General features: G+C 40.9%; 1 protein-coding gene across 3 annotated transcripts in view; it reads right to left on the bottom strand.

The window, feature by feature from the left end:
* Positions 1-1,410: 1,410 nt before the first annotated feature.
* Positions 1,411-15,214, bottom strand: part of LOC111970503 (protein phosphatase 1 regulatory subunit 1A-like) — a 48,457-nt gene continuing 34,653 nt past the window's right edge. Inside the window, exons 3-8 of one of the 3 annotated variants that reach the window (XM_023997290.2) lie at positions 14,798-14,835; positions 14,613-14,676; positions 10,736-10,780; positions 10,426-10,590; positions 3,124-3,278; positions 1,411-2,638 (exon numbers count right to left, since the gene is read on the bottom strand). In XM_023997290.2, coding sequence (XP_023853058.1) covers positions 2,618-2,638; positions 3,124-3,278; positions 10,426-10,590; positions 10,736-10,780; positions 14,613-14,676; positions 14,798-14,835 — 488 coding nt within the window. In that variant the 3' untranslated portion in view covers positions 1,411-2,617. The remainder of the gene's footprint in view (positions 2,639-3,123; positions 3,279-10,425; positions 10,591-10,735; positions 10,781-14,612; positions 14,677-14,797; positions 14,836-15,214) is intronic. The other 2 variants (XM_023997288.2, XM_023997289.2) reach the window with 2 other exon arrangements.

Genomic DNA, 15,214 nt, shown 5'->3' with positions numbered 1-15,214 from the left:
CCTCATTTTCACACCAGTACAAATTACTTCTAGGATGGCAGTTTCAGATTTCAGGATGGCACGGTCATAGAGCATCAGGCAACCCAGAACTGCCATACTGTACAAGTCTTATATCTTTAATGTTGTGATTCTGAGGCCGTCCTAATATGGACACAGCACATCAAAGGCATGACAGACAGTAATAGTCAGAAGAGTTGAATGAAGCACTGCAGATCTGGGACCAGGCTGAGATATCAGTCCAATCCTTCAGCATAGTCCCGTTCACTGGTCCTCCAGTAGGAGGAGCCAAAACTGTGGGGAGGAAGATTGAACCAGGCTACAGTGGTATTATGAAATGCATTGGGTGAAAACTGGTCACGTTGTGAAATATTTATGTGTTTTATGCTCGCAGCACCACGTCGATTGAATAATTGATAATAGGGTTTTGTTATAAGTCAACCTTACTTACTCCACATTATAGGTCAGTGATGCAACACTAAAGTCAGAGCCGTATTGTTGGCCTACTATGGGTAGTTCTTGGCATGAATTAAAATGGATTATAAATTGGGCGGTTCGAGCCCTGAGTGCTGATTGGCTGACAGCCGTGGTATATCAGACCGTATACCACGGGTATGACAAAACATTTATTTTTCCTGCTTTAATCACACTGGTAACCAGTTTATAATAGCAATAAGGCCCAAGGGGGTGTGGTATATGGACAATATACCACGGCTAAGGGCTGAATCCAGTCACTCCGCTTTGCGTTCTTGCCTAAGAACAACCCTTAGCCGTGTTATATTGGCCATATACCACACCCCCTTGGGCCTTATTGCTTAATTATAGCATGGATTATGATTGGAATAATATGTTTTGTTTAAAGAAGTAAACACAAACGTTTGTCCAATTTCAACACTTTATTGTAGCAAACCATTTTTTAAATTTATTACATATGTAATCATTACCAGGTCAAACAAAGTTGAACTAAAATACAGATATAGATGGATTTGATGTACCGTAATTTATCATTAATAAAATTAAATAAATACACAATCATTTATGGTGTTCATACATTGAAAATTAATTACAAGATAATGTTTTTAACAAATGTAGAGTGTTCAATGCTAAATAACTGGAAAACTTTCTAAAAGCAGAATATAATTTTGGGTCAGATTCCCGGTACCACCCGTACATAAAACGTAGGAACACATGACTGTAAGTATATTACTTTTATGTTGAAATCCTTACACCTGTCTAATTCAGTAGACCTCTCTAGATTGACATGTCATTCATTTGCTGTGTACTATACATACAGTGCATTGAAGTAACATGCCTAATCTGTCATCAAAATGATATGATGACACTGACGAATATTAGGTCTAAAATGTCACCCAATCAGGACCCTAATGTCACATCAGTGAAGCAGAGTATGGGATTGAACTAGTGGAAAACAAATATAATTACCAAAGATAAAATAAGTTACATATGCTTCTGGACGGTGTTATGGTACAGAAAACAATACGATATACTTATATACTGGTAGTGAAATAAAAACTCTGAATGATGTACTGGGGGGAGTACAGCACTAAGGTGTGTGTAGTACTAAAGTTGTACTATGCATGACTGGTATGTCAATAGACATGTAAATAAATGTTGTTTTAGTTTTTAAAAGGTCAAAGTTCACCCAGAGTCCTGTCCAATGAATTGGTCCCTTAATCAGATATGTCATGGAGACTTCAGAGACTCAAATAGACGGAGACTCAAAACAGACTCTGATCACAGCTCCAGATTGGATCATTGATGATTCCCAGGATGCCTCCCAAATAAGCACCGTGTCCCCAATAATACAGTAGTACACTACTCCACTTGGCTCTGGTCAAAGGTAGTGCACTATATGAGGAATGATGTGCCCTAAGTGATGCAGTGATACTGCCCTGTGACTCTTAAAAATAGACAATGTGTCGTGGCACAAATATGAATAAGAACTAAATGCTGTTCTTGTTGTTGTTTATGAGAGTCTCTTTTGGCCCATCGAGGTCTAGTTCCTTCAAGAGTCCTGGACGGAACGTCTAAAACATCAAATCAATCTTAGAATAATCTTGAGACAATTTTTGGATTCATGAGTATTATACAGGGGCCATATTAGACATGTGAGTGCTAGGTTTTTACAGTTTGTGTATACAACAAACCAAAAACTGTCATGAAAAATAGCCAAATATTTCCTGTCCTGGTTTGGAACATTAGACAATTAGTTACAGATTAGTAGGGGCAATCAAATGAGTAAAGCAATAGAAACAATGAACTGTATAATGGACTCAGATCATAAATAAACGCCTAGTCATCTCTCCACCTGCACGGTATAGCACCTGGCCGGACATATATCCTGATGTCTCCGTATCTACAGTGTGTCTGTTTATCAAAAGGATGATCACTTGTCTGTCTGTTGTCTGTAGTTATTGACTGAACCCTCAGGTCCCAAATGGCAACCTATTCCCTACATAGTGCACTATTTTTGACCAGAGCCCTGTGGGAATAGGGATCCATTTGGGACACACTCAGGTTGGTGTGGAGGCTGTTCCATGGTTCTATTTGCCTTCTTTTTCCTGGCTGGGTTTCTTTGTGTTCTTCTCCTCTGGACTCACTACGGATGCAGATTTTGTGTCTGTGGTTGAAATATTGGACACATATGCACACACGCAGGGAGAGAAAGAGGGAGAGAGGGATAGAAAGATAGAAAGATGGAGAGAGATAAATCAGTGAGATCAAGATAGATATTTGAGAGCTTGTGAGCTTATTCCTACAGTATTTCTTTGACATTTTTTAATTAAACATGTCTTTAAAATGTTGATACACGTAAAATTTTTKAGTCAGTATGCAGTAGGTTATAAAAAATGCTCCATTGTTGGCACACATTCAAACTATTGCAGGCGTATTGCAAAAAGTTGCTGTGTTCTGAAGCTACGTGATCAAAGCACTATTACAGATGCTAGCTTCATTATTATGCAAAATGAAGCCAAATCGTTAAATAGTTTAACAGATGAAAATAAACACTGTCTGGCTGAATTCTAAAGATTGCCATTGATTATATCAAAGGGATTAGGATAGTGTAACACTACTGTCTGCCATGGGTGCAGGGGCTCCACCTACCTGCTTGTGTGTGTTGTTTTTGTTGTGATGATGATGTTGCTGCCATGGGGACGGTGGAACATCCCACTTCTTCCTTGGAGAGGGAGCACTCATGTCCCCCTGCAGCGTCTGATAGACTGTCCCGCGAAAACTCTGCTGGAAACGCACAAAGTGTCCTTTACAGAATAGATGTGGTTAGCAGGTCAATGGAAAACAGACTGTGAAGAATGGCGCCGGATTGATTCAACAAATCAAAGTGGATATTCTTTAAATCCGTCATGATTGATGTATTGTAACAGGCCCACAATGTGGTGACTAACATATTAGATATGTGTGTCTGCGAGCAGGGGTTGTAGGAGTGATTTCAATTCTGTACAGATATGAGATATACATTTTAAAATAGATTATAAATATAGTTTATTTATTTATTGTCCTATCATGATGGAATGGTCCCCAACCCTATAGCCTAGACACCCACCTGAGCGATCCATACACTAAGGAGAAGTCCTTATCTGTTTTATGGGTCTACTGTAAGTAGCCTGTACACAGCCAAGACAGAAAAATGAATGCAGTCAGAGACCAACTAAAGCAGCACCGCCCCCTCTAGACTCTGAGCCTACCTGGCAGGGTTGGTCCTACAAAGCCAAAGCCCCCTGATGGGAGAGCATAATATACCAGGAATTGCTCAAAGCTGCTAATGAGAACCTTGATGACCTTGTACCTAGCCGGTGGGAGTCCCGGTGGGGTGCCCCCACCCAGGCAGTAGCTGTGCTGACAACACTAGCTGCAGTAACCCATGGGGAAGGGGTCACAGTCGGACATTCAGAGAGGGAGAAAATTATTGTGGCCCTGGTGGCACAGAATAATCAAAGGTCTGACTTCACAGAGAATMTTGGGAAAATGGTCAGAACTGGGGACCAGTGTGTTTCAGGAGAAGTATGTAAATAATTTTGCTCAAATTTGCATGCCTTCTCAAACAGCTGTAACTGTATATACATTCGCACATCAAGTCCTTTCTTGAGKTGGGCTCGGGGATGGAACTACTGTTGACCATCTGAGCTTGTGGTTGTTTGTGGGGGAATGGGATCGTTTGTATGTGTATGTGTGTATGTATCCCACATCTGTTGCTATGGGGTAATGATGTTAGGGACAATATAGGATGAATCACAGTAATTGTTTGCTAAAATACTAATTGCTTGTCAGAAATATAAATGTTGGATGGTCAATCCTGGTTATAGGTAACTGCCTACAATATTAAGCATATTATTCGTTAATTGTGTAAATTAAGATATCCAAGATTTTTTTATATATACATATTTTCTTACATCTATATACACTGCTCAAAAAAATAAAGGGAACACTTAAACAACACAATGTAACTCCAAGTCAATCACACTTCTGTGAAATCAAACTGTCCACTTTGGAAGCAACACTGATTGACAATAAATTTCACATGCTGTTGTGCAAATGGAATAGACAAAAGGTGGAAATTATAGGCAATTAGCAAGACACCCCCAATAAAGGAGTGGTTCTGCACGGTGTGTGACACACAACCCTTCCTCAGTTCCTATGCTTCCTGGCTGATGTTTTGGTCACTTTTGAATGCTGGCGGTGCTTTCACTCTAGTGGTAGCATGAGACGGAGTCTATAACCCACACAAGTGGCTCAGTAGTGCAGCTCATCCAGGATGGCACATCAATGCGAGCTGTGGCAAGAAGGTTTGCTGTGTCTGTCAGCGTAGTGTTCAGAGCATGGAGGCGCTACCAGGAGACAGGCCAGTACATCAGGAGACGTGGAGGAGAGGCCGTAGGAGGGCAACAACCCAGCAGCAGGACCGCTACCTCCGCCTTTGTGCAAGGAGGAGCACTGCCAGAGCCCTGCAAAATGACCTCCAGCAGCCACAAATGTGCATGTGTCTGCTCAAACGGTCAGAAACAGACTCCATGAGGGTGGTATGAGGGCCCGACGTCCACAGGTGGGGTTGTGCTTACAGCCCAACACCGTGCAGGACGTTTGGCATTTGCCAGAGAACACCAAGATTGGCAAATTCGCCACTGGCGCCCTGTGCTCTTCACAGATGAAAGCAGGTTCACACTGAGCACATGAGCACGTGACAGACGTGACAGAGTCTGGAGACGCCGTGGAGAAGTTCTGCTGCCTGCAACATCCTCCAGCATGACCGGTTTGGCAGTGGGTCAGTCATGGTGTGGGGTGGCATTTATTTGGGGGCCGCACAGCCCTCCATGTGCTCGCCAGAGGTAGCCTGACTGCCATTAGGTACCGAGATGAGATCCTCAGACCCCTTGTGAGACCATATGCTGACACATGCACATTCCCGGTCATTTCTGGGGGAATGGCCCTAGCCCTCACCCTCCGATCCAACAGGTCCCTGATGTGCTCAATGGATTGGGATCCGGGCTCTTCGCTGGCCATGGCAGAACACTGACATTCCTGTCTTGCAGGAAATCACGCACAGAACGAGCAGTATGGCTGGTAGCATTGTCATGCTGAGGGTCATGTCAGGATGAGCCTGCAGGAAGGGTACCACATGAGGGAGGGATGTCTTCCCTGTAACGCACAGCGTTGAGATTGCCTGCAATGACAACAAGCTCAGTCCAATGATGCTGTGAACACCGCCCCAGACCATGACGGACCCTCCACCTCCAAATCGATCCCGCTCCAGAGTACAGGTTTCGGTGTAACGTTCATTCCTTCGACGATAAACGCAAATCCGACCATCACCCCTGGTGAGACAAAACCGCGACTCGTCAGTGAGAGCACTTTTTTCCAGTCCTGTCTGGGTCCAGCGATGGTGGGTTTGTGCCCATAGGCAACGTTGTTGCCTGTGATGTCTGGTGAGGACCTGCCTTACAGCAGGCCTACAAGCCCTCAGTCCAGCCTCTCTCAGCTATTGCGCACAGTCTGAGCACTGATGGAGGCATTGTGCATTCCTTGGTGTAACTCGGGCAGTTGTCGTTGCCATCCTGTACCTGTCCCGTAGGTGTGCTGTTCGGATGTACCGATCCTGTGCGGTGTAGTTACATGTGTCTGCCACTGCGAGGACGATCAGCTGTCCGTTTTGTCTCCCTCTAGCGCTGTCTTGTCTCACAGTACGGACATTGCAATTTATTGCCCTGGCCACATCTGCAGTCCTGATGCCTCCTTGCAGCATGCCTAAGGCACATTCACCAGATGAGCAGGGACTCTGGGCATCTTTCTTTTGGTGTTTTTCCAGACCGGTTTCAAAAAGATGTAGAAGCTCAAGTACGGGGGGACGGGAGGGGGAAGGGGGGGCAGGGAGAAAGTTCCCTCTTTAGTATCCTAAGTTTTCATAACTGTGACCTTAATTGCCTACCGTCTGTAAGCTGTTAGTGTCTTAATGACCGTTCCACAGATGCATGTTCATTAATTGTTTATGGGTCATTGAACAGGTATGGGAAACAGTGTTTAAACCCTTTACAGTAAAGATCTGTGAAGTTATTTGGATTTTTACGAATTATCTTTGAAAGACAGGGTCCTGAAAAAGAGACGTTTCTTTTTTTGCTGAGTTTATTATGATAAATAGAATTGAAACTTGTGTCTCATTATGGTAAATGGTGAAATAAGTATCGCCAGTTATAATTGTAATGGCCTAGCAGATAATATGAAAAGACAATCAGTATTTACCTGGCTAAAAGAGAAGGAATATAATATCTATTGCTTACAGGAAACTCATTCAACAATTTTAGATGAAGTTGTGTAGAAAAAAGTGTAGAAAAAGGACTGGGGGGGGGCGAAATATACTTCTCCCATGGGCAAAGTAACTCAAAAGGGATGATGATATTAATTAACAATAATTTTGATCCGAATGTGCAAATTGTCCAAACAGATCCGCAAGGTAGATGGATGATTTTAAATATGTAATTGAATCATRAACAGATATGGCTCATTAATCTATACCGGTGCAAATAATGATCAAACCTACAAGCAATACAAGACTATTATTATGGTGGGAGATTATAATACTGTTTTAAATACCTCAATGGACCGTAAAGGAAATCACACTACAAACTATCACCTTCATGCACTTTTAAGGAAATCCCGAATATCATGGATATGTTGGAATTAGTGGCTATGTGGAGGCTTAAATATCTTGACCGTGTGAGATATACAGTGCATTCGGAAAGTATTCAGACCCTATACTTATGTAAATGTAACATTTGCAAACATTTCTAAAACACTATTTTTGATTTGTCATTATGGGGTATTGTGTGTAGATTGATGAGGGAAAAAACACTTTTAAATACATTTTAGAATAAGGCTGTTACGTAAAACAAAATGTGAAAAAAGTCAAGGGGTCTATGTGAAATGCACATAATCGATAGGTAAAATGTAGGCACATTTCACTTGGCGGCAATGAGGAGATTCGGGATCTTTCACCCACGGCATCTTTCCGACACACGTTTCCATGGCATTTACATTGTTTTGGTTGAGTTCCATTGACCTCTTTACCATTTTTATTAATGGGTTGCATGGTTCTTCACAATATTGTTTTGAACGTTCGTTTTAGGACTGATGCTCAACCAAGCATTCTACTCAATGCAGTCTCAATTGGTGCTGATAAAAAATGTGTCTAAAGTGCATTACTGTGGCTTAGAAACACAATGACATTTCAAAAGGAGGCAAAACATTTGTAGGTAAAACATTTTTTTGTCATCATTGTGATGTCCCCAGATTGACTTTAGATGCAGTTTAACTTTAGCTAGCTAGCTAATATTGAGGGGAGAGCACATACATTTTAGCTAGCCAACGTTAGCATTGCTAACTTTTTCTAACAAACGTTACTAGCTCATGGCAACATTGCCATCTCTCTAAAGTAAACTTGACGACATCACAATAATGGCAAAGTTATTTTCTACAAATGATTTGTCTATGTTAGCAATGTCATCATAATTCCAGAGGAAACAGCCATTAGCCCAGTACAGAAAGTMTTGGCATTAACCATCAGTCAGAATTCAATATGCTGCGGCGTCTGTAGAACGCTGATAACCATGGCAACAACACAACCGAGTGACGGAGATGCAATCCAAGAACAGTATGGTAATGACTTTTTGGAATATAGTTCTAATTCCAATTCCCTTGTTCCAGTTCCATTGTTCCAGTTCCAAACCTGTTCTTATTGTATTGAGGGGAGAATCACCTCTTTGTCTCATCAGTCAATGTTATTACTGATGCTGAGTGAGTTTTAAAGGTTGATATTTTTAAAAGTCCAAAGTTGACTATTGATGGTAATGATTCAGATGGGGTTGGGTTAAATGCGGAAGACACATTTCGGTTTAATGGATTCAGTTGTGCAACTGACTAAGTGTACTCTTTTCCCTTTCCCATTGATTATTTTCATCCACTGGTTCTCATTTCTTTCTAGACGTTGCCGTTTAATACATTTTTCCATTCTGATTTTCAATAGTCTATACTAAATTGGACTATGGGACAAAAACATAGTGTGTCTTTGCGAGACCCAGCATAGTATCAAAGGCACCAATATTGAGGCAGTATTGCAACCTACATACAGTTGAATCCGAGGTTTACAAACACTTAGGTTGGAGTCATTAAAACTAGTTTTTCAACCACTCCACACATTTCTTGTTAACAAACTATAATTTTGTCAAGTCGGTTAGGACATCTACTTCGTGCATTACACAAGTAACTTTTCCAACAATTGTTTACAGACAAAGTATTTCACTTATAATTCCAGTGGGTCAAAAGTTTACATGCACTAAGTTGACTGTGTGTCACGCCCTGACCTTAGAGAGACGTTTTATTTCTCTATTTGGTTAGGTCAGGGTGGGTGTGATTTGGGGTGGGCATTCTATGTTGTCTATTTCTTTGTTTTTGGCCGAGTATGGTTCTCAATCAGAGGCAGCTGTCTATCGGTGTCTCTGATTGGGAATCATACTTCGCAGCCGTCATAACACTCAGGAAGGAGACGCGTTCTGTCTCCTAGAGATGAACGTACTTTGGTGCGAAAAGTGCAAATCAATCCCAGAACAATAGCAAAGGACCTTGTGAAGATCCTGGAGGAAACAGGTACAAAAGTATCTATATCCACAGCAAAATGAGTCCTATATCGACATAACCTGAAAGGCCACTCAGCAAGGAAGAAGCCACTGCTCCAAAACCGCCATAAAAAGCAAGACTACGGTTTGCAACTGCACATGTGGACAAAGATTGTACTTTTTGGAGAAATGTCCTCTGGTCTGATGAAACAACAATAGGACTGTTTGGCCATAATGACCATTGTTGTGTTTGGAGGAAAAAGGGGGAGGCTTGCAAGCTGAAGAACACCATCCCAACCGTGAAGAACGTGGGTGGCAGCATCATGTTGTGGGGGTGCTTTGCTGCAGGAGGGACTGGTGCAATTCACAAAATAAATGGCATCATGAGGTAGGAAAAGTATGTGGATATATTGAAGCAACATCTCAAGACAGTCAGGAAGTTAAAGCTTGGTCACAAATGGGTCTTCCAAATGGACAATGACCCCAAGCATACTTCCAAAGTTGTGGCAAAATGGCTTCAGGACAACTAAGTCAAGGTATTGGAGTGGCCATCACAAAGCCCTGACCTCAATCCTATAGAAAATGTGTGGGCAGAACTGAAAAAGTGTGTGCGAGCAAGGAGGCCTACATACCTGACTCAGTTACACCAGCTCTGTCAGGAGGAATGGGCCAAAATTCACCCAACTTATTGTGGGAAGCTTGTGGAAGGCTACCCAAAACGTTTGACCCAAGTTAAACAATTTAAAGGCAATGCTACTAGATACTAATTGAGAGTAGGTAAACTTCTGACCCACTGGGAATGTGATGAAAGAAATATAAGTTGAAATAGATAATTCTCTCTACTACTATTCTGACATTTCACATTCTTAATATAAAGTGGTGATCCTAACTGACCTAAGACAGGGAATTTTTCCTCAGATTAAATGTCAGGAATTGTGGAAAAACTGAGTTTAGATGTATTTGGCTAAGGTGTATGTAAACTTCCAACTTCAACTGTATATACAGTAAACCTGGATCCATCCAGCCACAGAATCAGCCACAGCAGGGAATCTGAGCACAGCTCGAGGGTTCATTTTACTACTGAATTTAAAGCAGTTGGCACGGTAAGAGGTCAGCACTGCTGGCATGCCAGGACTGCATTTCCTTTTCCTATTTATTATCTACCTCTTACTCTCCTACCGCACCCCCCGACTGCCTGTCCCCTCTGCCCAGGTCTCTCTCTTCCACCCATCTATCGCCCACCCCTCTCTCCCAACCCCTCTCCCTTTTTTACTCCCTCCACCCTTACCCTCCATCTGGCAGCGCAGCTTCTCGAAGGCCTCCGCAGTGACATTGTCGCCGGTTCCCCAGGCCTCCTCGTCCTCTGGTAGCTCCAGCTCCTCTCCGGTGGGCAGAGTGTCCGGGCTGGGTCTGTCTGACAGACAGCTCTCTGAGGAACACTCATCATCTCCACCTATATATTGTGTTGAAAAAAAATATGCAGAAGACAAATGTATGTTGTTCCCTGTAGCCTACGGAGAATAAAGTTGCAGTGTATTCTATTCTGGTGTCACGGTGTCCTGTGCAAGCAAACAATAAGGTATAAACTCTTCTCATACCGTGCTGCTGCTTGTACAGGTGGTGTTCTACCATGAACTGCAACTCTGCAGGGAGGGAGGGAGAATGTGAGAGAGGTAGAGAGGGAAGGGAAATACACAAATAAAGGTGTAGGAGTCAATGTACTGTACAGTACGCCAATATGAACACATGAACTCTTCACCGTCTTGCTGTAACACAGCCTTCTCAAGCGCGTTCATTAGAGTTGAAGCTGCTTGTAATGTAATGGAAGTGACTTAGCCCATATTATTGTGTGAGCGATGAATGTGTTGATTGATTATACCTTTAGAGGTTCACCTAGGGGTCATGATAGGGGCTGTACCAAATGTTTGATTTATTATAATAATTGATTATGCTCATGTTGTATTAATAGACGGGGAGGGGTTATAAGACACCTCCCTGCTTACATTTAAAGGGTCCTAGACTAAAGATTAACAATATATATATACATTATGAGGTTTAATATTGTTTCACAGTACTTTTCTAGGCTCACTGCCTCTTATAAAGAAACTGTCTGAGAAATGTGTGACTGTAAAGACAAAACTCTGCAGGGGCGTGTAAGAGATAGGAGACTAGTCAGACATTCCACTACAAATCAACTTGGACATTTACTGCTAAGCTTTTAGATAGCTATATAAACAACAGTTTTAGTGTTGAGTAGGCAGGGTTTTGGTCTCAGGAGTAGAAGACAATGACGTAGGCAGTGACATCACTAGGGCTGGACTTTGGGTTTACTAAAACAACTTGGGACCTTTTATGCAGAACTTACTGGGAAACATGCGTTATGTTCCTGTTGTCAACTTCTGTCTGCAATTGCATTAAAAAAGGGTTTTGAATGTTTTAATTAAAGATATTGTCATAATGCTAATTTCACTGATGAGCCAATGATTGACAAGGAACAAGGAAATGAACCCCAACAATACCTACAGTGCCTTCAGAAAGTATTCATACCCCTGGACGTATTCCACACTTTGTTGTGTTACAGCCTGAATTCAAAATTGATTAAATACTTTTTCTTCTCACCCATCTACACAAAATACCCCATAATGACAAAGTGAAAACATGTTTTATTTTTGTTTAGCACATTTATTGAAAATTAAATACAAAAATATCTCATTCACATAAGTATTCAATCAATAGTTTGTAGAAGCACCTTTGGCAGCGATTACAGCAGTCTTTCTGGGTAAATTTATCAAAGCTTTCCACATCTGGATTTTGCATCATTTGCCCATTATTCTTTAAAAAATTCTTCAAGCTCTGTCAAATTGGTTGTTGATCATTGCTAGACAACCATTTTCAGGTCTTGCCATAGATTGTCAAGTAGATTTAAGTCAAAACTGTAACTAGGCCACTCAGGACATTCACTGTCTTCTTGGTAAGCAACTCCAGTGTATATTTGGCCTTATGTTTTAGCTTATTGTCCTGCTGAAAGGTGAATTCATCTCCCATTGTCTGATGGAAAGCAGACTGAACAAGGTTTTACTCTAGGATTTGACCTGTGTTTAGCTCCATTTAGTTTATTTTTAATCTGAAAACCTTCCCAGTCCTTAACATTTACAAGCATACCCTTAACATGATGCAGCCACAACCATGCTTGGAAATATGAAGAGTGGTTCTCAGTGGTATGTTCTGTTGGATTTGCCCCAAACATTACACTTTGTATTCAGGACATAAAGTGAATTTTTTTGCAAATTTTTTTCAGTTTTACATCAGTGCCTTGTTGCAAACAGGATGCATGTTTTGGAATATATTTATTCTGTACAGGCTTCCTTATTTTCACTCATTTAGGTTAGTATTGCTCAGTTTTGTCCTATCCTAGCCATTAAAAGTGTCACAAAAAGTACAAAGTGTTTGTTATGTGTTAAGCCTCTGTTAAAATATGCTTAAAATTATTTAAAGACAAGAAAGCGATTGTGATTGTGTTGAATTTTGTTTGGGAAATAAAAATGGACGTGGTTTTAAAAAGGTAGTGGTGATTTTTCATTCAGTAAAGAAATTTGTAGACGGCTTAATTTATCGTGTTCCGTGGCTCAACATACCCCATATCTGTAGTGCTTACCTGAATTCTGATTATTTTCAGGGATACACAACATCCTGAAATATATGTAGATACTGTCTCTTTGTTAAAATTAATACGATATTTCCCTTGACGGAGTAATGCTGAATGTACAAAAATGGCTCAACTTACCCAACTCTTCCCTACTGTTAGTTTCCCTACTGTTAGTTTCCCTACTGTTAGTTTCCCTACTGTTAGTTTCTCTGATGATAACGTGGCCAAGATCTATGCGTTGTATATTCAGATTCACTTCCCACTCTATTCCGAAACAGAACATAGACTCCTTAACAGTACATGCTGAGAGAAAACTGGACCCAAAATACCTCCTTCTGCAGAAGAACCTTTTCCGAACACTTTGTTCGGACTTTTGTGTTCGTTTCTTTGATCATTTGTCCAGGAGAGTCCTACAGCACCTTCAGGAAGTATTCACACCGCTTGACTTTTCCCACATTTTGTTATGTTACAGCCTGAATTTTAAAGGGATTAAATTGGGGTCATTGGCTTACACACAATACCCCATCATTCTAAAGTGGAATTATGTTTTTCGAAATTCTTACAAATTAATTAAAAATGAAAAGCTGAAATGTCTTGGGTCATTAACTATTCAACCCCTTTTTTATGGCAAGACTAAATAAGTTCAGGAGTAAAAAAATGTGCTTAAACAAGACATAATAAGTTGCATGGACTCAAACATGACGTTTGAATGACTACCTCATCTCTGTACCCCACACATACAATCATCTGTAAGGTCCTTCAGTCGAGCAAGTCATTTCAAACACAGATTCAACCAAAAAGCCATGACCAATGCCTCGCAAAGAAGGGCACCTATTGGTAGATGGGTAAAAAAAAGCAGACATTTAATATCCCTTTGAGCATGAGGAAGCTATTAATTACACTAAGGATGGTGCATCAATACACCCAGTCACTACAAAGATACAGGCGTTCTTCCTAACTCAGTTGCCGGTGAGGAAGGAAACTGCTCAGGGATTTCACCATGGAGCCAATGGTGACTTTAAAACAAGTACAGAGTTTAATTAGGGATAGGCGTCTCGCTAGTGGGACAACTTCCGGTGACACTGGAGGGTGTGCAATTCAAATAAATAATCATAAAAATGATGGATATTAAACCTTTAGGTACATATAAGTGTCTTATATTCACAAATAACGATTAAATATTCACTTACTTTTTGAAAATCTTCCTCTGATTTGTCATCCAAAGGGTCCCAGCTATACCATGTAGTGTCATTTTATTAGATAAAATCCTTCTTTATATCCCAAAAGGTCTGTTTAGTTGGCGCCATCGATTTGAGTAATCCACTTGTTCAACATGCAGAGAAAGGAATCTGAAAATCTACCCCTAATCTTTGTTTCACCAGGCCGTCATTATAAATAAGAATTTGTTCTTAACTGACTTGCCTAAATAAAGGTTACATTTAAATGTTAAAACATTTCATTTGACTAGGTGAAAATCTGTTTTTTGGACCTAACTTGTTTTTTTACTTCACAGATTTCACGAAATTATGGCCTCTTCCTAAATATTTGGTCAAATCATTAATTTTGTGCATGGTTTCCTAGAAACAAGGGTGGCTCAACTTAGCCCACTCTCTTATTTGTTCTGTTTAGGAAGTGAAGAGAGTGCAAAATGAGAGGACACAATCAGAACTTTGGGCGGACTAACATATTATTAAACTGAAGAAAGTCACACTGCAATAACCCCATGTTTATTAAATAAATAAGAGCCAATCTTAATAAATGACTATGTTGATGCACACATGATGCTTATGTGTTACCTTCTCTACAATTCGTAAGCTATATGACCTCACCTTTCATGGTGGGCGTGCCTCTTGCTCCCTTCCTCCTCTGCCTGGGAGAGTTCAACAGGGCTGCCTGCAACAACATGTCAACATTAATAAGGTAAGCAGGCCAGAAGATATTCATTTGTCCATGGGTTGTAGTTACTAATGATTTCTCTATAGATGCATTCCATATGAAGTACACAGTTGATTACCTTGTATAACTGGTTAGGAAGACGGTCTTCGTCTATTTCTGTAGGAGGGAAAATGAAAGATGGGTTGTGAATTAAACTGTAACATAAACAATTCCAATGAACTGTGTAGGGTGGCAGGTAGCCTAGTTGTTAAGAGCTTTGGGCCAGCAACCGAAAAGATGCTGATTCGAATCTCGAGACAACTAGGTGCAAAATTAATTTGATGTGCACTTAACCCTAATTCCTTCTATAAATCGCTCTGTAAGAGTGTCTGCTAAATGCCTAAAATAAAATGTAAAATGATGAACCCACACATAGACTTGGCAGGACAGTATAGTCCGACAGCTCTGCCAGTCTACAGCTGTGTTCCAGTATATAGTCCTATAGCTCTGCCAGTCTACAGCTGTGTTCCAGTATATAGTCCTATAGCTCTGCCAG

This window comes from Salvelinus sp. IW2-2015, linkage group LG11 (assembly GCF_002910315.2).
Source record: "Salvelinus sp. IW2-2015 linkage group LG11, ASM291031v2, whole genome shotgun sequence".
NCBI classification, from domain to species: Eukaryota; Metazoa; Chordata; class Actinopteri; order Salmoniformes; family Salmonidae; genus Salvelinus; species Salvelinus sp. IW2-2015.
Note: the sequence above shows the minus strand (reverse complement) of the source record. Positions and strands in the feature narration are given on the sequence as shown.